Source organism: Muntiacus reevesi, chromosome 22 (genome assembly GCF_963930625.1).
Source record: "Muntiacus reevesi chromosome 22, mMunRee1.1, whole genome shotgun sequence".
NCBI classification, from domain to species: Eukaryota; Metazoa; Chordata; class Mammalia; order Artiodactyla; family Cervidae; genus Muntiacus; species Muntiacus reevesi.
The window spans coordinates 44,789,750-44,815,281 of NC_089270.1; the positions used below are offsets into that span (position 1 = coordinate 44,789,750).

General features: G+C 33.4%; 1 protein-coding gene across 1 annotated transcript in view; it reads left to right on the forward strand.

Moving 5' to 3' along the window:
* CHIC2 (cysteine rich hydrophobic domain 2) overlaps positions 1-23,823 on the forward strand; it is a 53,996-nt gene extending 30,173 nt beyond the window's left edge. The window contains exons 4-6 of the mRNA XM_065914296.1: positions 20,116-20,172; positions 20,339-20,398; positions 23,638-23,823. Of these exons, the coding sequence (XP_065770368.1) occupies positions 20,116-20,172; positions 20,339-20,398; positions 23,638-23,688 (168 nt within the window). The 3' untranslated portion in view covers positions 23,689-23,823. The remainder of the gene's footprint in view (positions 1-20,115; positions 20,173-20,338; positions 20,399-23,637) is intronic.
* The last annotated feature ends 1,709 nt before the right edge of the window (positions 23,824-25,532 follow it).

The following is a 25,532-nucleotide window of genomic DNA, read 5'->3' on the forward strand; positions in this document are numbered from 1 at the left end:
AGTTATTTTTTTTTAATGAATAAACAAGATATTGTAATGTGTGCACAGTGTAGGATTTAGAAAACAAAAAGAAACTTCCTACCCTTCTCCATGCATTCTTAGTAACAAGATGATATTTTGAATGCTTTCACTGAATTTTTTCTTATTTGAGATATAAGGTAGATTGACTTTTTTAGGTTATTTCAGTCTGTAGTTTCAGAAAGTACATTTCATTCAACTTTGTATTATAACCTCTGAAGTCTTTCTTGTATATATGTTTATGATTTAATTTTATATGGACTCTGCTGTCTACTAGGCATAAACAAATAATGATTACTGGTTAAAAAACTGTTTCCCCGTCATGGGTATAAGCTGTTACATAATTGGAGGGAGGGACCCTTCTTGTATATATGAAGGGTATTAGAGGCCCTGAAAAAAGGGATGCTTTGTCAGATGGGGGTGGGATTTAAAGCAGGGATTTTTAACCTTTTATTTATTATTTTATTTGCCCTTTTCGTCTTACAAAATAAGACAAAGTAAGCTATAAAGTATTATAAATAAGACCACATGGTATTAAACTCAAGATGAACCCGTAGAAATCAATAGAACAGAACTGATATGTAGAAATCTGAGAAGCATTCTCTTGTATGGATATATTACAATTTGTTTATCCATTTACCAATTGAAGGACATCCTTTGTGAGGTATTTAACTTGCAAATATATTTTTCTAGTCTGTAATTGTTTTTTCATTCTCTTAACGTCTTTAGCAGAGCAAAAATTTTTTATTTTGATTAAGTACAGTATATTAATTTTTAAAAAATTGTGTGTGTGTCATCATATCTGAGAATTCTTTGTATAAATTAGGGTCACATTTTTCTCCTATGATCTTTTCTGTGTTTTATGACCCATTTTGAATCCATATTTGTATGTATGTGAGATACAGGTCAAAATTCATTTTTTACATATGACTTCAAGTTTTCCAGGATGATTTGTTGAAAAAAGTATATCCTTTTCCCATAAATTGCCATTGTATATTGTCAGAAGTCAGTGAACCATATTTACGTGGATCTATTTCTGGACTCTGTTCTCTTCTATTAATTTTTATGTGTCTATCCTGGTTTTAATACCATGTACTATGTGGTCTCATTTGTAATACTTTATAGCTTTATAGTATATATATTTGCTATAGTAGTATTTGTTGTTTAGTTGCTAAGTCACGTCTGAGTCTTGCACCCCCATGGACTGTAGCACGTCAGGCTCCTTAGTCCATGGGATTTCCCAGGCAAGAATACTGGAGTAGATTGCTGTTTCCCTCTATCTTCCCAACCCAGGGTTTGAACCTGAGTCTCCTGAGCTCTCAGGCAGATCCTTTACCATGGAGCCACCAGGGAAGCCCTGCTATACTGTATAGTAGTACACTATATATGTACTATACTATAGTGCAGTGTACTGGACTACTACCGTAAAACTATAAAGGATTATAAGCAACACGTGTGTGTGTGTGTGTGTGTGTGTGTGTGTGTGTGTGTGTAGTTTAGTGCCTTACAGCTTTACAGTAAGGGTTGAAATCAGGTAGGACAAGTCTTCTAAACTTAGTTCTTCTGTTTCAAGATTGTTTTTGCTATTCTGTTTTCATTTTCCACACAGATTTTAGAATCAGATTGTCTTTTAAAAGTTGCAGTTTTGATTGGATTGAAATTATAAATCAATTTGGAGAAAATTGACATCTTTAACAAGTCTTCAAAACCAGGAATGTGTTATACCTCTTCATTTATTTAGATCTTTGATTTCTTTTTCATCAATATTTTCTTATTTTTTGTATAGAATACAGATCATGCACATATTTTTATTAGCTTTATGTGTATATGTTTCTTTGTTTTTGATGCTATTAATGGTATTTTAAAAATTTTGATTTCTAGTTGTTCATTGCCAGACATAAAAAATGTAGTTGATTTTGTATATTGGCATTGTGTCCTATGACCTTACTGTATTTCAGGAATATTTTTATAGATTCTATGGGATTTTCTACATAGATAACCATGTTGTTTTATTTCTTGTTTTCTAATCTGTATGCCTTTTATTTCTTTTTCTCTTTTTTTCATTGGGTAGAACTTCCAGTAAAATATTGAATAGGAGTGATGTACGTGGACTCCTTTAAGTCCTGATTTTTTTCTGTTTTTCTGTTTTTAGTTTCACTGATTTTTTTTGCTCTTATTTTTACTACTACTACTTCTTTGCTTTGGATTTAATTTTTTTATTTCTAAGTGCAGTGACTAGAATCTCCAGAAAGTCTTTGACAGAAATAGTGAGAACAGGCACTTCCCTGGTGGCACAGTGGATGGAAATCTGCCTGCCAAGCCGGGGCACAGCTTCCATCCCTGGTCCGGGAAGATTCTGCATGCCCCGGGCAGCTAAGCTCGTGTGCCGCAACTCCTGAGCTGGTGTGCTGCAGCTACTGAAGCCCCCAAGCTTAGGCCTGTGCTCTTCAAAAGAGAATCCCCTGCAGTGAGAAGCCTGTTCGCCACAACAAAGAGTAGCCCCTACTTGGTGCAACTAGAGGAAGTCCCTGTGAAGCAACAAAGATCCAGCAGAGCCAAAAATTTTTTAGAAAAAAAAAAAAAAGTAATGTGAATAGATGTCCTTGTCTTATTGCTGATATTAGGGGGAATGTATTCACATTTTTATCATTCCATATCATATTATGGGGTTTTGTAGATGTTGTTTGTCATATGAGGAAGTTTTATTCTACTGCTTTGTGGAGAGTTTGCATCAGGAATAGATGTTGGATTTTGTCAGATACCTTTTTTGCTTCTTTAGAGTGGTTATATAGTTTCTTATTTTTAGTTTAAAAATATGTGGAATTGATTGAAATTTTAGACTTTAAGTTTGTTTAGAAGTCCTCTGTCTGCTCATGAGAGATATTTTTCTGTAGTCTTCTTTTCTCATAATATCTGATTTTGGCATTAGGGTAGTGATAGCCCACAAAATGAGTTGTGAAGTGTTCTCTCCTCTTCAGTTTTCTGAAAGAGTTTGTTCAGAAAATGCATTATTTCTTTCTTAAGTTTTAGGAGAATTCACCAGTGAATTCTGGTGGCTATCTGGACCTGTAATTTTCTTTGTTGGAATTATTTAAACTACAAATTCAGTTTCTTTAATATATATGGAACTTTTTAGGTTACCCACTTTATCTTCATTGAGCCTCATAGTTTCTATTTTTCAAGGGATTTGTCTATTTTATTTGAGTTGTTGAATTTTCATACAGTTCATAATATTCATTATTCTTTTACTACTTGTAAAATCTCTAGTAATATAACTGCTTAATTCCTAAAATTGCTAATTTATTCCTTGTTCTCTTTTTTTTTCCTGACCAGTCTGGCTAGTGGTTTATTAGTTTTGTTACTTTCAGAGATCAACTTTTGATTTTATTGTTTCTATCAAGTTAATGTTTAATATTTCGTAGGTTCCACTCTAACTTTTATTCTTTCTTCTTCTTACTCTGAATTTGTTTTGCTAGTTTTTTTTAAAGTTGGAATCAAAGGTCATTGATTTGAGACCTTTTGATAGTTAATGTTAAAATTTTTCTTCCTGAGTACTGCTTTAGCTGTATTGCCCAAATTTGGTATGTTGTGTTTTAATTTTCATTCAATTTCTTTTACTTTCATATTTCTCTTTTGGTTTTTTCTACAACCAATGCACTATTCAGGAGTATTTTATTTAGCTTCCAGATAGTTGGGGGGCTTTTATAAGAGATCTTTCTGTTGCCAATTTTTAATTTCATTGTGGTTCGATAATACTTTGTATGTTTTGAATCCTTTTAAATTTTTTAAGATTTATTTTATTACCCAGAATATGAACTATCTAGGTAAATGATCCTTGTGCACTTGAAAATAATGTGTTTTCATCTTCCTTTGGGTGGAGTGATGTGCTTTAATTCAATTAGATTAAATTGGTTAGTAATGTCAGATCTTCTATAGTCTTACTGAATTTCTGTCTAGTACTATTAGTTATCAAGACAGGGATATTAAACTCTAAGACTGTAATTATGTAACTGCAGATTTATCTATTTATTCTTACTGTTTTTTTGACATTGTAATTAGGTACATAAGTTTCAGATTTTTGTGTCTACTCCGTGAATTGACCTCTTTATCATAATGACATTGACCTTCTTTATTTTTTTCTCCACGATACACCTTTTTCTAGTTTTAATATTGTCATTCCAACTTTTTTTTGATTAATGTTAGCATGGCATATCTTTTTCCTTCTTTTACTTTTAACTTAGTTGTGCCATTATTTAAAATTTGTTTCTTATAGGCACTGTTAGGTCTTGATTTTTTTTTTTTATTCAGTTTTTATTCAGTCTGACACACTCTGTCTTTCAATTAGAAATTTTGTACCATATACATTTATTGTAACTATCAATTTGGCTAAATTTAGGTCTTTCATTTTGCTATTCGTTTTCTTTTCTCCCAATCAATTCTTGGTTTCCATTTTCAGCATTCTTAAATTTTTTAAATAATAATTTATCAAAGTGAAATTCACATAATAAAAACTAACCATTATTAAGTGAACAGTTTAGAGACTCCCTGGTGGTCTAATGGTCAAGACTCTGCACGTCCAGTAATTCTCTGGTGTTCAGTGGTTAGGGCTTCATGCTTCCCCTGCAGGGAAATGGGTTCCATTCCTGATCAGGGAACTAAGATCCCACATGCCTTGTAATGTGGCTCCCCCTTCCCCTCCCCCAGAAAGAATAAAGTGAATAATTCAGTGGCATTTTGTACATTCACAGTGCTGTGCAACTATCACCTCTGTCTAGTTCTAAAACGTTTTCACCACTCAAAAGTAAAATCCTTTACCCATTGAGCGTTTTCTCCCCATTGTCTTTTCCCTCCAGCTAACACAGTGTGTGTTCTGTCTCTATGGATTTTTTTTATTCTGGTTATTTCATGTAAGTGAAATCATACAGCGTGTGACCTTTTGTATCTGGCTTCTTTCACTTGGCGTAATGTTTTTAAGGTTCCTCCGTGTTGTAATAGGTCTCAATTCTTCATTCTTTTTTATGATTGAGTAATATTCCTTTATATACACCATGTACACCATGTGTCCGACTCTTTGCAACCCCATGGACTGTAGCCTGCCAGGCTCATGGGGATTCTCCAGGCAAGAATACTGGAATGGGTTGCCATGCCCTCCTTCAGGGTATTTTCCCAACCCAAGGATCGAACCTAGGTCTCCTGCATTGCAGGCAGATTCTTTACCAGCTGAGTTACTAGGGATACACCATCATAATTTGTTTATCCATTCATCCGTTGATGGACATTCAGGTTTTTTCTGCCCAAAAAGTGACTAGTGCTACTGTTATGGACATGGTTGTATATGTATTTGTTTGATACTTTTTTTCAGTTCTTTGGGTGTATACCTAGGAGGGTGCTTAACTTCTTGAGTATCCATAGCAGTATTTGATCTAGGGCTAATCATTGGTAAGGCAAGATCTTTCTGACTATTCTACTCAGTAGCTTGTTAATTGTGATGTTCCCTAGTCCGGCTAATGGGAAAGGCTTTGTGCTGTGTCTTTGTCAGTCTCTGTGCCGGATCTTTGGACATTCTTACCGCGCATCCTCTCTAGTGACTCTTTGCTCTCCCTTTGCTAGCTCCCCTACCAGCACGCACTGCTCAGCAGTCACCTTAATACTCAGTAAGGACTGTCTGCACGCAGATCTTTGGAGTTCTCTGAAACACTTTCCTCTTTGGTACTCTGTTCTGTGGCTTCAGGTTGCCTTGGTTTCTCAAATTCTCAACTCTGTCTCCTTAACTCAGAGTTACCAGGCTTTGTTTAGGCTGTCCTTCCATTTACTGTGACCTGGAAGCTCTCTGACATCAATAGTCTTGCTTTTTGGGTTTTTGTTTGTTTGTTTGTTTTGGTAGTCTCAGACCAGAGGGTAAATCTGGTGGCATCTTTGCTGAAAATGAAAGTCTGAATGTCCTAAAAGCTTTTTTGACAAATAAGTACTGTGCTTGGGATTGAAAGATTTATATTAATGCTGTATTGAAAGAGCATGTAATCTGTTTGGAGAACTGGCTAGGTGAGCACAGAAATAGTTCAAGTTTATAAGTACTTGTTATGTTTTTCATGAAGTAGCTCTAATAACAAAAGACAGTAAATATATGTCCTAGAAATATGAAGTAGCCACCTGCAATAACAGTATTTTTGAAGTCTTGTGTTATATCTCAGACACTCATTTGAATTTTACATTCTATTAATTTGTTTTAATAGAAAATGTTTAAAATGACTTACTGAATAATGTTGATACTCTTAGAGTATAAACATATCTGTCTTCTGAAATTGCTGATTTTAGCTGCCATTAGTTTAAGCTGTTGGAGAAGGAAATGGCGACCCACTCCAGTATTCTTGCCTGGAGAATCCCAGGGATGGAGGAGCCTGGGGGACTATAGTCCATGGGTCCTCAAAGAGTCAGACAACTGAGGGACTAAGCACTTTAAGCGGTTAGTACGCCATTCTCTGAAAGTTACTTTTTCATTAGTTCAGTTAATTATTTCTAAAGCCACACTGTGGGCTTGGTATTGCTTCAGATGATGGTAAGAGGTTGTGTGTTTACTGTTGTGGACTTAAAAAATAGACAAAAAGGCAATGAGGTAATTACAAATAGTGATAAATGCTTGAAAGACAATAAAACAGGACACCTCAGCCTTTTGGTAGTTCTTAGTGTGAGTCTGAGGAGCTTACAAGCAGGTACAATGCTTCAGCTTCATTAAATAGATTTTATGACATTTACTTTGCAAAAGCTTATTTTTGTTAATACTTTTGTTTATATTTTGCTTCTTGATTGTGCCTTAATTGTAGTATTATAGTTTTGAAAATTGATGTCTAAGTGAACTCTTTATGACTTTTTTGCTTTTAGCCTGACTCATTTATTGAGGAAAAAGCTTCATTATTTTACTGTACATTGTTACAGTGGTTTTTGTTTTCCATCTTAAAGTAACTATTAGTTTCAGTCTTTTGAGATTTTGCATATATATATATATATATATATGATGTACATATATAATATCCCAACTTTAGTGATTTTATGGACTTTGTTTATATGTATGCTCAGCCATTGTCCTTTCTGATTGAAGAACTCTAAGTTTTAGAATGTTTACATACAGACTTCTTAATCTTGTGAGTTATTGTACCTTTTTTTTTTAAGTGCTTTAACCTTCTCTTACCTATAAGGAATAAAATTGCGTGGCTTTCTAAAAATGTTCTCAATGTAAATTTGTTGTACATAGTGTGTATTTCCATTCCCTTTATACTCTTCTGTATTTGGACCTGTATCAGGGAATCATTTCTTTAGGAATAGGGAAGTAGGCTACAACATGTGGTAGCTGGGACCTGCACTTTGATGCTAGAAAGAACTGGTTTGGAAAGTGGCACTTACTCTGAACATTGATCAGTTCACACTCTCTAAACCTCAGTTTTTACCTCTCTGAGATGAGGTTAATCTCTTCCTTGCTGCATTGTTTTAAAAATAAGAGCAAGTACCTTAGTATGGTTTTTTGGCTATAGTATTTGCTTAGTGAATGGCTGTTGCTACTAAAATCATGCTATTATTGTTCTTCCAGGGTCTGTCTTTGTAAACACTGCATCTCCAGTGCCTCTCACAGTGCTCTCATCTGTTTTGTGTTCGATAAATGTTTGCTGAATGAATGTACCTTTTGGCTTTTGAAATTCTTGAGTAGTAAGATCATAACATTTCAGAAGACATAGTCCTCACTATTCAAAACAAGATTCCTAAGAAAATGAAAGTGTTTTGTCTTCTAGAGTAAATAGCAGACATTTTTTTCCTGCAGGGGCAGTGTGATAAAGTACAAAAGATAGTAAATCACTGAAGCTGAATGACTTTGAGTCACTTAAAACCTCTCTGAGCCTGAAGTTTCACCACCTTACTCCCTACTTTATTTTTCTCTTAATCTCAGGAGAGGAAAGGCTGACTGATCTCTCTAGGTACTCTCCAGTCCTGAAAATCTATAATTCTTTGAAAACTGAGCTGTGTAAGTCAACAAAAACATCCTTATTTTCAAGCTCTAAGTAAAGAAGTTCTCAATATTGATTTTTATTTCCGATCTAAAGATTGACATTTTAGTAAAATATTTTCTTTATTTTTAAATTTTTTAAAACATTTTTTTTTTTAATTGATGGATAATTGCTTTACAGAATTTTGTTGTTTTCTGTCTTTAGTTTTTTGGTCCTAGTTTTTCTTTTTTGGCCTTCTCTGAGGTCTGTTTGTTTTTTGATAATTGCTGTTTAGTTTTGAAATGTAGATGAGATACAAGTCTTTTTTTTAAATCAAACTTTATTTCTTTTATTTTAAGTTGTAATGTGCTTAGATTTACTTCTAAATGTCTTTTCTCTCAACCTCAAATTTAGTTATTCAATAATAGTGAGTTACTTTGGTTGGGGTATAGTAGGAGTAGAAAATCCAAATGGAAGAGGTCAGGACTTGAGGGTTTTAAGTGAGAATGTAGCGTTGTAATATTTAAAGAAATTCAAGAGAAAGTGAGCCTGGGAGAATCATAACCAGAAAGCTGCAAATATTTGTGTGTATGAGGAACTTGGAGTTTACTTACTCAGTTATAGCAGCAATATTAAAAGTTACCTAAAACTTTTAGAACTCTAATTTATTCTGTGTTTGGGATTTGAGCGATTGTATTCACTTACTCTGAATCATAAGACGAGAATTGCAGTGAAGATGTAGATGAAAAATTAGAAAGATGCTTCTAACTTGTTGCAGATAATGAAAGCAAAACAAACTTAAAAGCATCATAATGAAATTTTAGAGAAGGAGGGGATCTTGAAAAGTTTCTGGTAAATAGTTGATGAACTAAATGTATTCTTATGACATTATTATAGACTGAAGGTTTAGGAAAATCAGTGCTAACTTTTTTTAAAAAAAGAATGCTATCCAATTGCTTTGTTTCTATAAATACAACATATTTATTAGGGTATTCATATGTTCAAAATAAGTATGCACCTGTGACACAATCATTATAAACAATGCCATAAACCTAACCATTGCCTCCAGTAATTCACTCCTTTCCTCCCTCTTTTTTTGTATGTATGGGTATGATGAGAGCATTTAACATAAGATCTACCCCATGCATTCTTTTCCTCCCAGCTTTATTGCCCCAGTGGCTCAGCTGTAAAGAATCCACCTGCAACACACTAGCCGTAGGAGATGTGGGTTCGATCCCTGGGTTGGGAACATCCCCTGAAGGAGGGCATGGCGACCCACTCACTCCAATATTCGAGCCTGGAGAATCCCATAGACAGAGGAGCCTGGTGGGCCACAGTTCATAGGGTTGCAAGGAGTCGGACACAATTGAAACAGCTTAGAATCCCATAGACAGAGGAGCCTGGTGGGCCACAGTTCATAGGGTTGCAAGGAGTCGGACACAATTGAAATTGAAATACAATTGAAATTGTGATACAATTTACATTTGTATCAATTGATACAACATTGATATAACATTGATACAATGTACAATTGATACAGTTTTGATACACATATATATTGCAAAACCCATATGTTCTCTTTTAATCTTTACAAAATTCTATGTGGTAAATATCGTGGTAACATCTAATAACTAATTGTTGAATGTTCACTGTACACCAGGGATTGAGTTAATCAGCTTACCTGTACTGTGTCATTCAGTCTTCCCCAAATCCCAAGAGTAGACGTTCATGTTATTCTTGTTTTAAGGATGAGAAAACTGAAGCTCAGATCAAACTGAGATCCCACTGTCTACAAAGCTAGGCCATAGTTAGAACCCAAGGCTTAAAGCTCCAGATCTCATTTTTTTTTTTCCACTCTTTGATAAGGATACAAAATCAGTTATTTTTTTATGCTTTTTTATAGTTTTTTTATATCAGGAAGCCAGGGCTATTTTAGAGGCTTTGAAGGAACTTAAAAGATCATTATTTCACATGATAGGAAATTCAGGTCCATAGATTGTCGATAATAATTTACCTAAGTTTATCCAGTTGATTTATAAATGGTAGTAATGTTCAAGCATTTAATATCAGCTTTTGCAATACTTTCAGTTTTTTGGCAGATTTAACTTTCCCTTTATTTTTTTCCCTAATAGTTAAACAAATTTGTATTTCTTGAAAATACAAACTCCCAGTAAAGGAAGGAGGCCATAAAAGAAATAAAGATGCAAGAAAACAGTGTATTTTAATCAGATTTTATACTGTTTCAGTTGGACAAATGAGAGTTGATATATTGCTTTTGCTTCTGTTTTACTTTTATAAAAACAAAAAATCAGTATCCCTGTATTTGAAAAATTATCAGGTTCTCGCTTCCTAATAAATAAGTACATATTATTTCTGATAAAGTTTTTATTGTTTCTAATATTATGCCCTTCCTTAAAACTTGTATATTCACTCTTAGATTGAGAATGTCATGTAGTGAGTTAGTGCATTGTAGAAGGGACAGGAACTCTCACTGAAGGTAGAGTTGGGTTTTCTGGATCTAATGCTAGATACTCAGTTTGCAGTTTTTTGCCTTAATTCCTCCCGTATTATCATGATAAAGAAATAAGTTTAACCTCTTTCAAATCTTACTTCAGTGGGAAAGATTTCATGTAATGAAATGTGGGAAAGGGATCTCATGTAAAAATTTTATGACTAGAAGAATATATTGTTGTTTCATTTAAAAAAATACTTTAGGAATTGAAACTTGAAAAACATTCTTACATAAACTAAATTACTACCATTAGTGTGAATGACACTGATTATTTGTTTTTAGTTGAAGGGAGACCCTGATGGTGGGAAAGATTGAAGGCAAAAGGAGAAGGGGGCAACAGAGATGAGATGGTTAGGTAGCATTACCAGCTCAGGGGACATGAATTGGAGCAGACTCTGGGAGACAGGAGAGGACAGAGGAGCCTGGCATGCTGCAGTCCGTGGGGTCACAGAGTTGGACCCAACTTACCAGCTGAACAACAGCAGCTAGTGAAACTTGCTAAGGCTTCCCTGGTGACTCAGTGGTAAAGGATCTGCCTGCCAATGCAGGAGACGCGCGTTTGGTCCCTGGGCTGGGATGATCCCCTGGAGAAGGAGATGGCAACCCACCCCAGTATTCTTGCCTGGGACATCCCATGGACAGAAGAGCCAGGTGGGCTACAGTTCATGGGGTTGCAAAAGAGCCGGACACAATTCAGCGACTAAACAGCAACAATGTGTTACTAATTTCTCATTATAAAGGAGGATAATGCAAAAAAGCAAACTGGAACTTTAAAGATGTGCTAGACTTCTTTAAAATGTGTTTTGCTGAGAGCTGACCGACATTCAGTTCTTTCTGAATATTTAGGACATAGTATTGATGTGGTGATTTGTAGAAAGCTTTGCTCATCTTCCTCAGTGTCCGGTCTGTTCTTACCCTATGCAATGAGTTCTTAATTTCAGACACTATTTTTCAGTTCTACAAGGTACATTTGGTGTTTTTATAGTGTAGTCCTCTTTTGAAATTCTTCCTTTTTTCCCCCATTTTGTCCATTTTCAACTATAATTGAACATACTAATCATAGTTAATTTAAATTCCTGTCAACTAACCCCAGTACTTGCATTATCTCTGGATTTGTTTCTGTGGGTTTTTTCTTTGGATTATTGGACATATTTTCCTGGTTCTTAAAGTTTTTAATTTTATGTTAGATATTATAAATAGAGTGAAGTAGAACTTCCAGAAGAAATCTTCAAAGCCAAGGGTCCCATCAGTCCTCTTTCAGGCAGATCAGTTCAGTTCAGTCACTCAGTAGTGCTGACTCTTTGTGACCCCATGGACAGCAGGCTTCCCTGTCCATCACCAACTCCTGGAACTTGTTACAAACTCCTGTGCATTGAGTCGGTGATGCCATCCAACCATATCATCCTCTGTCGTCCCCTTCTCCTCCTGCCTTCAGTCTTTCCCAGCATGAGGGTCTTTTCTGATGAGTCATTCCCTCGCATTGGGTGGCCAAGGTATTGTAGTTTCAGTTTCAGCATCAGTTCTTCCAATGAATATTCAAGACTGATTTGATCTCCTTGCATTCCAAGGGTCTCACAAAAGTCTTCTCCAACACCACAGTTTAAAAGCATCAATTCAGGCAGATAGGGTGAGGAGAAATGATCACTTTGATCTAATCAGAGATTGAGCTAGGTTGCACTGGTAAGTGATTCATGTCAATACCTAGTTTTCTGTTTCTTGGTTATGGCCCTTCTAGACTTTTGATTGAGGCCTAGCAGGTCTTTGCCTCATTTCCTCAGAAAGTTGTATGTATCCTTTGGATATTTTGAGTTTAGATTTATGCATGTTCAAGTGTTTTCAGGAGTATACCAATTTTGAGTTTGTTGCCGATCCTCCTCTCTCTAGCAGAATTTGTCTCCTAAGTGCTGAGAGACTCTGAGTAATCTTTTTCTGCGTGTTTGTCTTGGTCCCCCACCCTTCTATGCTACCCCAGAAGTCAGTAATGCCTTTTGGGAATGTCTCTTGAATTTTATGGTACATCTAATTTCCAGTCCACTGAGCCAGGCTGTGCAATCTGTCAAAGCTCTCTTGATTTCCTCTTTCCTTAGTAAGAGTCCCACTGGTTGTGCCAAACCTAATCTTCGGCTGATTTCTCTAAACAACAAAGAAAATGGTTTGTACCTAATCATCAAATGATTTAGAAAGGGTGCTTTCCTTCTCTGGATTTTATTTCATCTAGGCCTTGTTGCTTCCCAGAATGTTCTGATGTTTTAAAAATAATGTGGTTTTTTTTTTTTTTTTTTTTGGTTTGTTTTTGTTATTTCTTCAATTTATCCATTTCAATTTTTGGTGGAAGTGTTGGCTTGATGTTCACATCCTATCCAGAAATGGAAGTCTCTAGTTACCTTGACTTTACATAAAGAATTGCGCTGTTCTTTGCATATTGGGAGGGAAAGAACAGTGTGATTATTATTATCTTGCTTTTTAACATTTTGTTTGAAATTTCTTCATATTTGGAATTAAATCATATTTTAAGGACATGGTATTCATTTTATGTTAGTGCCTTGAATGGAAGGATTTAAAATTGATTTCACTTAATTTAGATGCAAGTGAAAGTAGTTAATGTTTGCTGATCCCAGGTAGAAAGCATGTTTGGTTTGGAAATCTCAGTTTGAGTCTTATCATACCCTTATTGGTATGTGACCTTGGGCAAACCATTAACTTTTGTAAATCTGTGTACTTAATCTGCAAAATAATGGTATACCTCAATTCATGTTTAGTTGCACAAAGCAAGTTATAAACAAAAAATACATTTTGGATAAATCTCATTGAAACTTAAGAATAGAGTAGAATGAGTATTTCCTAGACCTCAGCTGGAGAAAATTTTAGTTTTAGATTAAGTTGGCTGTTCAAGGCCAATAGCTGAGTTAGTGGTTTAAAATACTTTGCATGTCATAGAGGTGTTATCCAACAAATTACAAATTCTTTACAAATTTATAGCTTCATTGAATAATGGAAAGAGCATGTTACTGAAATCCTGGATGTTTCAAATCCCAGTTCCATCATTTCCTAGTGTGGCTTTAAGTTTCTTAACCCCACTAAGACACAGTTTTCATATGTAAAATAAAAGTTATACAAACTGCCTTCTAGGTTTATTGTGAAGATTGATTGAGATAACAGGGAAAACAGTTAACATGGGGTCAGATCCAAAGTGAGGATCAACAGATATGATTCCTTACTCCTTTGTTTCTCCAATTGTTATTATAATCAATTAGCAGTATTTTTCCCCCTGCCTGCTGTGAAGTAATTCTTCCTTGTGAAGTCACAGCTTTTTAAAATCTCTGATAGTAATATGTTTGACTATTATATAGTCATATTATATATATATATATATTATATATACAAGCTATATATATATTAGCTTAGTGAAATTCATTTGTCTTATGAACAATTATTCTAATTTTCTTCTGTCGTTTGAAACTCAGTTTTAGTTTTCTGAGATGTTATCAGTATTTTCTGAAAAGTTATCGGAGACTTGTAGATAACCCTTTAAATTTGTGTGCAAAATTTTTACATATAGGTGCATAAATGCCTTTGTCATCAAATCCCAAAGTAGTCAGGGTAACCTTAAGAAGTCAAGAACCACTAGCCTAGTCATAAACTCTTGATTAAATTGTGCTTAAAATTAATATTTGTAGGTCACTGCTCAGTACTAAGTTAAAGGGAATTTTTGATACACAAAATATCTGAGTTGTTTAGCTTATCTTCATCTGAAAATAGTATTTTTAACAAACAGTATGAAAACAATTTTTTTAAATATACTTTGGTGGATATTTAGCTTCTCTAGATTACATAAAAGTTAATATTCACAAATTATTTTCCTCTTTACATACCATACTTTTTATTTATTATGGTTTTGAAACTTTTTATTTTGTATTGGGGTAGCCAGCTAACAGTGTTACGATAGTTTCAGGTGGACAGCAAAGGGACTCCGCCATATAAATATATATATATATATATATATAAACCATGTATCCGTTCTCCCCAAAACTCCCTCCCCTCCCGTGTGTTTAACATAACGTTAAACAGAATTCCATGTGCTTTACAGTAGATCCTTGTTGGTTATCCATTTTAAATATAGCAGTGTGTATATGTCAATCCTAAACTCCCTAACTATTACTTCTTCTATCCTTACTCCCCCTCCCCCCAGCCATAAGTTCTTTCTCTAAGTCTGAATATTCACACAAATTTTTTTGAACTATTTTTCAAGTCTTTATTGAATTTTTTTACAATATTATGGTTTGGTTTTCTGGCTGAGAGGCATGTGGGATACTAGCTCCCTGACCAGGGATTGAACCCACAGCACCTGGATTGGAAGGTGAAGTCTTAGCACTGGACCACCAGGGAGTTCCTCCTCACATAAAATTTTTAAAAGGGGCATTTAAGTATAGGAAGGGGAGTTTTTGAGGAATTTAATCATATTCTAGCTTGTCTTTGGTGAATCTAGGTTTTTCATGTATTACAATACTGAGATATGCCATTTAATTTTCTGTGTATTATTGCAATATAAAATTTATATTAATCCAGGGCAGAGATAAATCAAGTAATTTTCTCTTAAGTAAAGATAATTCATTTAAAATTTTGCATGCTTGCTTTTTAATGACTTATAACTACTAACATTTTTGTTTCACTTATTTTAATGATTTGAATTTGCACAGATGCCAAAAGATAAGCATAGTTCTTATTTGAAAAATACTTAAAAATTTAAAAAATTATGAATACATTCAAAGCATTATTCTAGTTAAAGCTTAATTAATGCATTATAAACTTAGGAGTTTAAAATTTGTTTTAAATAAGAAATTGAACATTTGAAATTGCACTCTGAGCTCTGTGATAATAAATAAATAGGAATAAATCCTATTCAAAAAGCTTTAATTTTAAGTTTAAATAGTTGAACTTTTATAAATAGTTATTAGTGAGCTACTCATACATTTTGTTAAATATTTTAGCATCTTATATTCTAAAGACTGATAAAAATGCTCTTTCTTTGGGGAAAATTCAGAGAAATTTTGTTACAGCTTCCACATTTAACATTTTTCCTTTGGTTTTAAGTACTTAAAATTCCATGAGGTTTCTCTTGATCTTATCAGCAAGTTCTAGAAAACCAGTTCTTTGAAAAAAACATTTTTTCAAAGGATTGTGAGTCAGTGAATAATTGGTAATGAATATACTGTTATGGAAGATATACTTTGTGGTAACAAAGTAGGGAAGTAAGACAGGGAAAACTTTCTAAATGATTTGCTGTCCTGAAAGACTCATTTATATCTAATAGTGCATAATTCATTTATGAGGAATAATAACATATTCATTAGTAAGGATAATATTTAGAAAATTTACAAAAATGTTTCTTCTCATAATAAATCAAATTTGAATTTTCAGAAAATCCTAATTTTCAATTGCAGTAGCTTACTATATCTGGGTGTTTCACATGTATTTTTCTATTGTAAGCTTACTTTGATTGCTTCTTTGGAAATTGATAGGGATTTATCAACCTAATATTAATTGCTGATCAGTTGTTATTTAATTAGCCTTTTTGTGAATTATCCAGGCTGTTTACCTCTTTTGCATTTTTCATGGTTGATTTACTTCCACAGTTCTACCAAAAATTTAAAAGGAACCAGATAGAAGCCAAAATTTCTATCCTTCTGTTATTATTACTTGTTATTCAAGTTAAGTCTGTTTAATAAGTCCATTTATAATTGAAATGATGTTTTTTAGTTTATTTTTTACTTTAAAGTTGCAGAATGGTTATATTAGAATTAGTTCACCAGTGAGAAAAATACAGTCAGCAAAGTGTTGAAATGAGGAAATGTGTGAAAAAAAAGTAAAGAGAGCTCTGTGAGTAGGGAGGGGGTTCAGAGTCCAAATGTTTAGAGCGGTCCTTTTTCCAACCAAGTTAGTTGACATGATGTTATTTTCATAAAAACCTTGTTTTGATTACATGGTGTGGATTGGTGGTCTTGGTCCTTTTAACTAAGGGTAAAAATCCACGATAAAACTAGATTTCTTGTTGATCATCTTTTGCAGAAGGACTGAGGATTCATTGGTTAAGAACCGCTAACCTGTCCTCTAGCCTCCAGGGTGTGAGCACTGAAAAGGATTAAGGCCCACTGTAGGGAAGCTTGCACTGAAGCCTGCACTGCCCTTTCCCCTGTTCTTTCAGTTAAATAGAAGATTGTTAGTTCCCATGACTATCAATCTGGTGCTTTTCACAAGCACCAGATTCTTTTAAGAAAATTGATTATTTTTAGATCCACTGGCCTAGAACACTGAAAGATGATTTTTTTTTTTTTTTAGTATTTTCTGTTGATAGAACAGAAATTTTCTGTTTTTTTCTGAGGCATATTAGTTTCCTTTAATTTATGTAGATTTGTTGATCGATAGAAATACTTTAAAAAATCAAGGACAGGTTTTTATATGGTTAAGTTTGTTTGCTCAGTAATAATTATAGAGTTTGGCAGTGTTTAATCTTACATTTTGTTATAAATAGCTATCTGACAACCCTGTGTACATAAACTCTTCACTTTTATTTCTAGAGTACTCAGTAATAAGGTACTTTCTTCTCACCTTTAAAGGCTTTTAAATAGATTTTTATAAATGCTAGTGTCATTTTTTAAAATCTCTGCCAAATTGGTATTGTATTTAATCGTGAAAATATATTTTGATTTTGTTAACTGAAAATAATTGCCAAGTATTAAACATTCTCAATAGTTAAAGCTTCCCCCCCCCCCCCCATTTAATTTGAGCTTTTGTTGTTACTAGCAAATAATTTGTGGCACAGTTTCTTTTTTTTTTTAATGACTGTTACAATCTATATACTTGTCATCTTAGTGTGCTAGAAATGTTCCACTCAGATCAAGAGTTCCTTTCTGGTTTTGTATGCTCTCACCTGCTCCTCACTGTAAATCATTGAGATGTCAAGTGCAATGATTAATTAAGCTGCACGTGCATGTGCTTTTTTTTTCACCTGTCAAGCAGGAAAGAAGTCTTATATCAATAGCAAGATTATATGCTGCAGATTCAGAGCTATTACTCCAGACTGTCAAGTGTATAAAAATATTTTATATTTAGATGCTTATTTGGAATATGGCATGCCACCATTTGTTTGGTTTAGAATTCTTAAATTTTGTAAGATACATAAAATTATGTCATTAAACTTCCAGTTTAATGGATCCTTTATTCCAAAGGATAAATTTGGCATTTCTACATAAATATTTTGGAATTTAAGGTTCATACTTTATACTTGTCTTTTATTCACATATGGGTAGTTGATTTGAGTTATTTAAAGTAAATATTTTAAGTTTCTAAATTGATGTGTGTTTGTGTGTATGTATCATAACCACCATGAGATCCATTCATAATGTTTGTTCTTGTTATAGTATGGGTTTAAATGTGTGATGAATGTTTGTGGAAACTACACTTTTTTTCTGTGTGTAATGAGTATTTGCAGAATGTAATGTTAAACTTTTAATTTTTATATATTAATATGAAACAACAGACTTGAAAGCTTGTTCTCCTCACTCTACTTCTTTCATACCCCCTGCCCCCTTTTTAAACATCAGCAAAAGTAAAACCTCAAATTGTATAGTAATCTTAATCTATTATTAAAAGGTCCTAGAAAGGAAGATTACAAGGTAGATTCAGGTTTTGAATCGGTTTTGCCATTGGTTTAGCAGCGGGTGGGCAGGCAGATGCCTGCTCAGAGTAGAACCTATTGCCATTTTTCACCATTGATAGAGTAGCCTTTCAGAGTCAATGAGCTCTGTCAATGTGAGCTTGTCAAGGCTACAACTTCATAGACCTGAGAGGCGGTTTGAGAGGTCAGCCCTTTTCAGGTTCGCTGTGATGCAAATGAACTTTAATGCTTAAACAACTATTGGAATTTTTATGTCTGCTCCTTGTTCTTTTTTCTTCACAAAGTCATTGACGAGACATTCAGTGCTTTTTAAATTGGAAGTTGCATTGTGCTAAAGACCTAGTACAGATTTACGGAGGGCTGAAAGCAGTTAGATCATGTTCTTTTCATGGTGCGATTAGAATCAAATCGATTTCCCTACAGCCTTCAGCATTCAGATGGCAATTTTAACAAAGCTTGGGGGCTAGACAAGGGACAAAACGACTGAACTGAATGTTAATTACACTCTGCAGCCTTATTTTCTTTTGATTTGGGGCTGACTGGCAACTAAATTAACAAAAAGTGTGACCATAACTGCTGCCCTATTTTCATTTAAAAGGAGAGCTGCCTCTAAAAGGCTATCTTTACAAAGAAACAAGTGAGGTCTGCTGATCATTGTTAACAAGGGCACTTTTTTTCCTTTAAAATTCTTGCCAAAAAAACTGTTCAAAAAAGTAATGTAATAAATTAGTCATTGGCATGTTATTACCCAGGGAGTTAGTTGAGTTTCTGATTTTTATGACATAAGCTTGGAAAATGTAAGGCAGTAAGTGGTAGTTATGAATTATAATTGGCACCTCTGTGACTGTGGTGTGTCTTTAGCATGTTCCACATGCTAAAAGGTAATATGGTAACTAGATTACAGTAGATACTTTAAATAGATATTAACCGTTTTATTATGTAACATTAGACTATTCAAAATCAGCTTGACCATAACAATTTCTCACCTCGCTCATCCTTGTTTGATAGGCAGATTTTCATATTTGATGCTTAGTACTTATGTAGTTGTGCCACATTAATGGAGCTGGATGCTGTTTTCCTTTCCTGGCAAGGACGCTGCAGCTGCAGCAAGTTGCATTTGTTCTTGTGGCAGCACTGTCCTGTTTGCACCTGCAGCTGTGCCAGTCTCATCCTGGCACCTGGCACCATGGATTGTCCTCCTCTTCACTCCTCCTCAAGCAAGAAACATTTCATGCTGCATAGTGGGTGCTGCAAAGATCAAGTGACCTTCAGTGTAAATTTCCTAGTTGTTCCTTTAACAGTAGTATTGAATAAAGTTTGATTTTCAAATAAAACCAATTTAATTTGAAAACCAACAAAAATGATTGGATTAAATGCAGTTTTGCCTTTGAAAATCTTTGTGGAATAATAAGCTTAGCTTTTAAATTTGGACATTATTTTTAAGTATGATATAAAAATTAGTTTGATTTGACACAGATTGATATTTTTTTATTAACTTTTAATCATTTCCTTTTTTAATTTAGACTAAAGACCCTTTTCATTTTGTTACTGTATAAATAGCTTTGTTTTAAAATATGTATTAAGGTATTCTTATTACTACTAAATATTACAGAAATATTTTTGAAAGCAATGGGGATTTCAATTTGTATTTTTTGGTGGATAACATTAGCTTTTTAGACTTAAATAAATCAGAGACTAGTAAGTTTGAAAACAGTTAAAAAATCCAGTGCTGAAAATCAAAACCATATCTTTATCAAAACAGTACTATCTATTTCTGTTCAGGCTACTGTTTAGTGCTAGAATGTTGCTAGTGTTAGAGACCACGCTATACTCAGTCACTGTCTTATACCTCTTTCCTTTTCACACAAAAAACAGCTGCAAAACCAAGTTTTTCTAAAACCAGTCAAGAGTAAACTTTTTTCTCATTTGTCTTCTAGACACGAAGATCGATTGAGAAGTTATTAGAATGGGAAAACAATAGGTTATACCACAAGGTGAGTACCACAGGGAGCAGCTTCGTACTGTTGGGGTCTGAACTGCACAGTATGGAAACAGATGCTTTTGTTGAACTAAAAATATGAAAGATGGACAAATGGGTTAGTCTGTGTGCTGCAATAAAATAGAGCTCATTTTTCTTCTTTTACTCTCCTACTTGTCTAGCTGTGCTTGCACTGGAGACTGAGCAAAAGGAAATGTGAAACGAATAACATGATGGAATATGTAAGTTAAAGGGCTGTTTTGTGAGTTTCTCTATTAAATGATCATTTATTTTGCTTCTGATCTTATTCTTTCCATGATTATTAATCAGCAAAGGTGTCAGAAGCTTAATCTCCTGAGTGCAAGGATTTTCTACGGTTCACAGATGCATGGTTTCATGTGCAAGACTGATTTATAAAGTTATGAATGACTTGAAAACAAGGCTTCACTGTGTTCTGAAAAATAATAAATTAATTGCCAAGATAAAATAGGCTGAACATGTGTTGATGGAGTGTGAAATTTTAGATGCTGTATAAAGAATAACCACAACTTTGGTTACGCAGCAAGTCAGATATGGCTTTATATAATGCTAATCAGGTTTCCAAGTATGGAAGAAAACCTTTCAGCCAAGCCGGTGGAGCTTAAGAAACCTTTAGCCTTTATAGATTTTAACTGCCCATACCTCAGTGGCCTTTAAAGAATCTTTCAAAGTGTTGTTGGAATATTATTCTGTAAAAATTATCTTAAAAGTAAACAGGAGATAAGATGTTGCTCACCCTGTGTTTATTCTTTAAAAGATATCTAATGGGTATGTGTATACAGTGAATTTTAGAGCTTAGAATGGGATTTAATTTACCAACTACTTGATTTACTTGAAAATTTTTCTCAGTTTGAGAAGTTCAGAATACTATAGAAAACGTATGAATCTTTATTCTCCTTTGAGCCTGGGTGTTTTATGTTAAATATGAAAAGATTAATATATGAAAAGAATTAGATCTGAGCACAGAGTTAAGTATCTAGCACATCATTTCTGACAGATTTTGTCTATTCTTTGACATAGTATAGCCATCATAGGTAGCATGTGTGTGTGTGTGTATAAAAGATTAATGAAAACAGTGCCTGGATACTGGAAATAGTTGGAAATTATCATAAAATCATTTTTCTCTATAGCATTTTCTCTTTTTTTCGTTATCATACAATCAAATACGATTTCTAGCCTTGAACATAAAAGATGTCTTTAAAATGTCTTTTTTCATAGAATAGCTCTATTCAGTGAACTAAATAATGTATTTATCATTATCTGTTATATCAAACATGTTAATTTATGATGGTAAAAAGGCACCTGATACTTTTGTATAATAATAAAAGCACATTCAAATAACTTGTTTTGAGATTGACCTATGAAAATACTAGGCTTGTATTTTCATCATAGATGAAAACTCACTGGTGAGAGAGTTTATGTATTTTGTGAGAAGGGATGGATATGTAAGTGATTTAAAGGATTTTGTGAAAAAACATTTGCTATATTTATAAACCCAAACACTCAGCTTATTAATAAAATAGAGGCCTTTACTTATTTATTTAGCACACTTCTAAATTTACTTTGGAAAGCAAAACATAAAAGTATTCCCAATACTATTATTTCCAGATAGAACTATAAGTTCATTCATTCATAAAATATGCTCATTCTATTTAATGTTTATTTTTATGATGTTCTAGTATTATTTAAAATAATTTAACCTTCCAAAACATTCTGAACTTATGTGCTCTGTAATATATGTGCTCTTACTGCTCTGTTAAATTGTCGTTAATTTTTAGATAAACACTTTTGTACTAAAGCCATTATGTTTTCTTACCATCATAGAAGGTATCTAGAAGAATAGTTTTTAAAAAACTTAAAAATTACTTTAAAATGTATTTCTCTTCAGTTTTCTTGGCGTGTGTGTGTGTTTGTATGTGTATTTATGACAGTTGAGTGGAGTAAAAACAATTTTAAAAACTCCCTAAAAATAGTTTTACAAAGTTAAGATAGAAATAATCTGTATATCTGTTTGACTTCACATTTTCTTTAATTTACAGAAATTTCATTTGTTAGTTAAAGGGAAATATTTCTCCTTGATTATATTTTGAATATTGGTGTAAATCTATGAAATATACCAAGTTTTCTTTTATTCAGATATGGCAGAAGAAATGAGAGAAATGGTTAACTTCTTTGTATGGCTTCTGAAGGGAAAAAGTTTGTAGGATATATTCTTTTAAAACTAGTAATAATTTAGATAGTCAAAGATATCTTTTACTATTCATTGTGCAATATATACTGGAAAATATAATTTAGTCATCAAATTTTAGAACTACAAAGAATCTTGCCATCTCTCCAGTCCTTTCATTTTATAGGTGAGGAAACTGAGAGACAGAGGACTCTTGCTCAAATACAGAAGCTGGGTAGGAAGCTAGTGAACATTTTATAGGCAAGTAACAGGTCAGGAGAGTGGCACAGGGGCACCGAATGATGAGTCAGCTAGGGGAGAAGTATACTGGAGCCACGTATAGAAATACCTTCTGTATTGAGACAGGCCAAAAATCAGGAGAACTAAAGAGTGAAAATGAAGATTTGTGGCTCAGATGGTTAAATGTAGAAAATATCCAAACCTAGAGGTCATATCAAGACAGTTTCTAAAAAGACAGGAGTTCCTCAAACTGGAGACTGTTCAAATTGAATAATTTTTTGTTTAGCATCCATTCCATACAGAGTTCAAACAGGGAAAATTGATTATAAATTAAGACAGTTCCAAGTTTGGAATAAAAATTAGCTCTGGTCAACTTGTGTCTTTCTGTGTTACTATGTTATGTTTTTTGATTGATTTTCATTTAGTTTCCTAGTAAAAAGTCCTTTGGAACAGACATTAACCTTTAATTTTGCTAGCCTAACTTTTAATTCTGCTAACCTAAAAAGAAAAGAATGTTCTTAAAAAATTAAGAGAGAGAGGACCAACACTTTGTCTAGAAATAACATGTCCTGGTACAGTAAAATGAGAACAGCTCTAGAACCTAAAGACCCGTGGAACTGGGCTGTAAATAAAAGGGAGAAAGCCTGTGGAGCTGAATATTAGGGTCAGCTGCAGCCACCATAGGGGAGTAGAAAGGTCAAGGCTTTGGAGTTAAGACAGTCTTTTGTTCATATACTAACTCCATAATTTATGGTGTCATACTTCTCAAATCATCAGGTTTCTCATCTGTAAAGTGAGTATGATAATACTTGCCTCATAGAGAATTGTCGGGATTAAATAGATGCATATAGTATGAAATACTTGGTATGTAGTTAGCTTTCAGTAAATGCTAGCTCTCCTCATTCATTCATGCATGCGTTCTCCTCTTTGTCAGAGGCACTATAAAAATTGTTTTAAGTGATGAAATATAACTGAAGTTTTTTTAAGATAAAATTGTAAAGAAATCCTTTTAAAACTTGTTTTCTCCTTCTACAGGTCATCCTCATAGAATTTTTACCAAAGACACCGATTTTTCGACCAGATTAGCATTTACTTTATTTATAGAGACTTTCCAAGTATGTTGTCTTTCCAATGGTGCCTTGCTTGGTGCTCTCCTGGTGGTGACATAACATTGGTTCTACAGAATCGTGTGGTGTTTTTTTCTGTTTTTTTTTTTTTTTTTTTTTTTAAATAACCGCATGTTCTAAGTGTGCATTTTTGTCAAACTTTGCAACAGTTATTTCATACAGATGTTTAATACTTAAGTTATTGTGCTCTTTTCTGTTATGTATTCTGAATTTCAAGGATTACTTTTTTGTATTATCAAAAAAAAAAATACATTTGAACTTAGCATAAAAAGTGGCCAGCTTTTTTATTTTACCACCAAGGTATACACAGTCCTTTATTTATTAATTCCTTAATATAGAAAAAGACCTTTGTAAGGCTCTACTTATCTATCATTCTAGCAAGCACACTCTGTATTATTACTCTTGCTTTTTAAATTTATTGTCATTATTTTAAAAGTGTTTTCTTTCATAGCTTTTTGAACCATAACATATTCCTTCTCATACAATTCCTAATGCTATGTTTACAGCAGAAATATCTGTAACATTATAAAGACCTGTCAAAAAGTTTTGAAAGTATTTCTGTCTTCAAAAGTCGTAAGGCAGGATTAAATTATTTTCATTAGAATAGACAAATCAGTGAATGATATGCATGCATCTAATGTTTACTAGAGCTCAGGATCACAAAACATAGTAGCATTACAATCTGTATATTTTTGATCAAGGTATTAATAATGGCCTTATTTGGGTTATTTTTTATTGTTTTATCAAATCTTATGTACAAAAGTATAGGAATACTAGAAATACTCTTTTAAAAAATTTCTAAGGAAAATATCTCCCAATCTAACAGCAATTGTAGAATGCATATGTGCTTCTGAAAAGTTTTTGAAAGAAAACAAACATTATAGAATTAAACTCATGTTTAATATCCCATTGATATTTAAAACAGATTATAACTAAGAAATGGAGGGCATATCTAGTACTGTTTTAATCCACTAGTTTGCTTTCAGTCCAGTTATGTATGCTTTTTTGATTAAGAGTATGATATACAAGTTTGAGTCAGATCAGTTTGTTTCTTTAAAATATGTACAGGCATACTTTTTTTTTCCCTTCTCCTTTTGGTTGTACATATCTCCATGCATTTAAAAACTTTCTAAATTTCTGAATGGCCTATGTGTAAATTTTTGTTTTTATAAACCTTGAAATTATACAAATTTTGTGTGTGTATACAACATGTTCCATACAACTGTGGTATCGAGCAATAATGTGAATAACTTTTGAAATTATATAAACTATGCTTAATTTGTATTAAGAATTGGTACCACTATATAATACTTTTTTCCTTGTATTAAATCTTTTAAATACCAGTTTCATTAATTTATATACCTGTATTTTTTAAAACTATTTCTTTGTACTTCTCCAAAGTACTGTAATTCTATGTGAATTTGAATAGTTTAATGACATAGCCTATATCAGATATTAGGAACTATCTTAAAAATTAGGGTTTTTGGAGAAGGGTGTGTCCTGAGATTTATTTGTTTCCTTTGCTTCCCAAATCACCAACTTGAATTTATAAAACATTTTTCCTATGAAGAGCTCAAAGTACAGAGAATTCATACACTTCTCATTTTATTTACTTTGTGTCTTGGATATGTCCTATCCTTAAAGTAGTGCAAATTAAAAGATAATGCTATTCAGAAACTCTAGTATTCCTCTGTGGTTTTCCTGTGACAAATTATCTTATGGAGAACACTAATTTTGCCTCAGGAGGATTCCAAAAGAATAGAAAAATATGACTGTGTAGACTGTGCAGCACAGTTTTCCAAA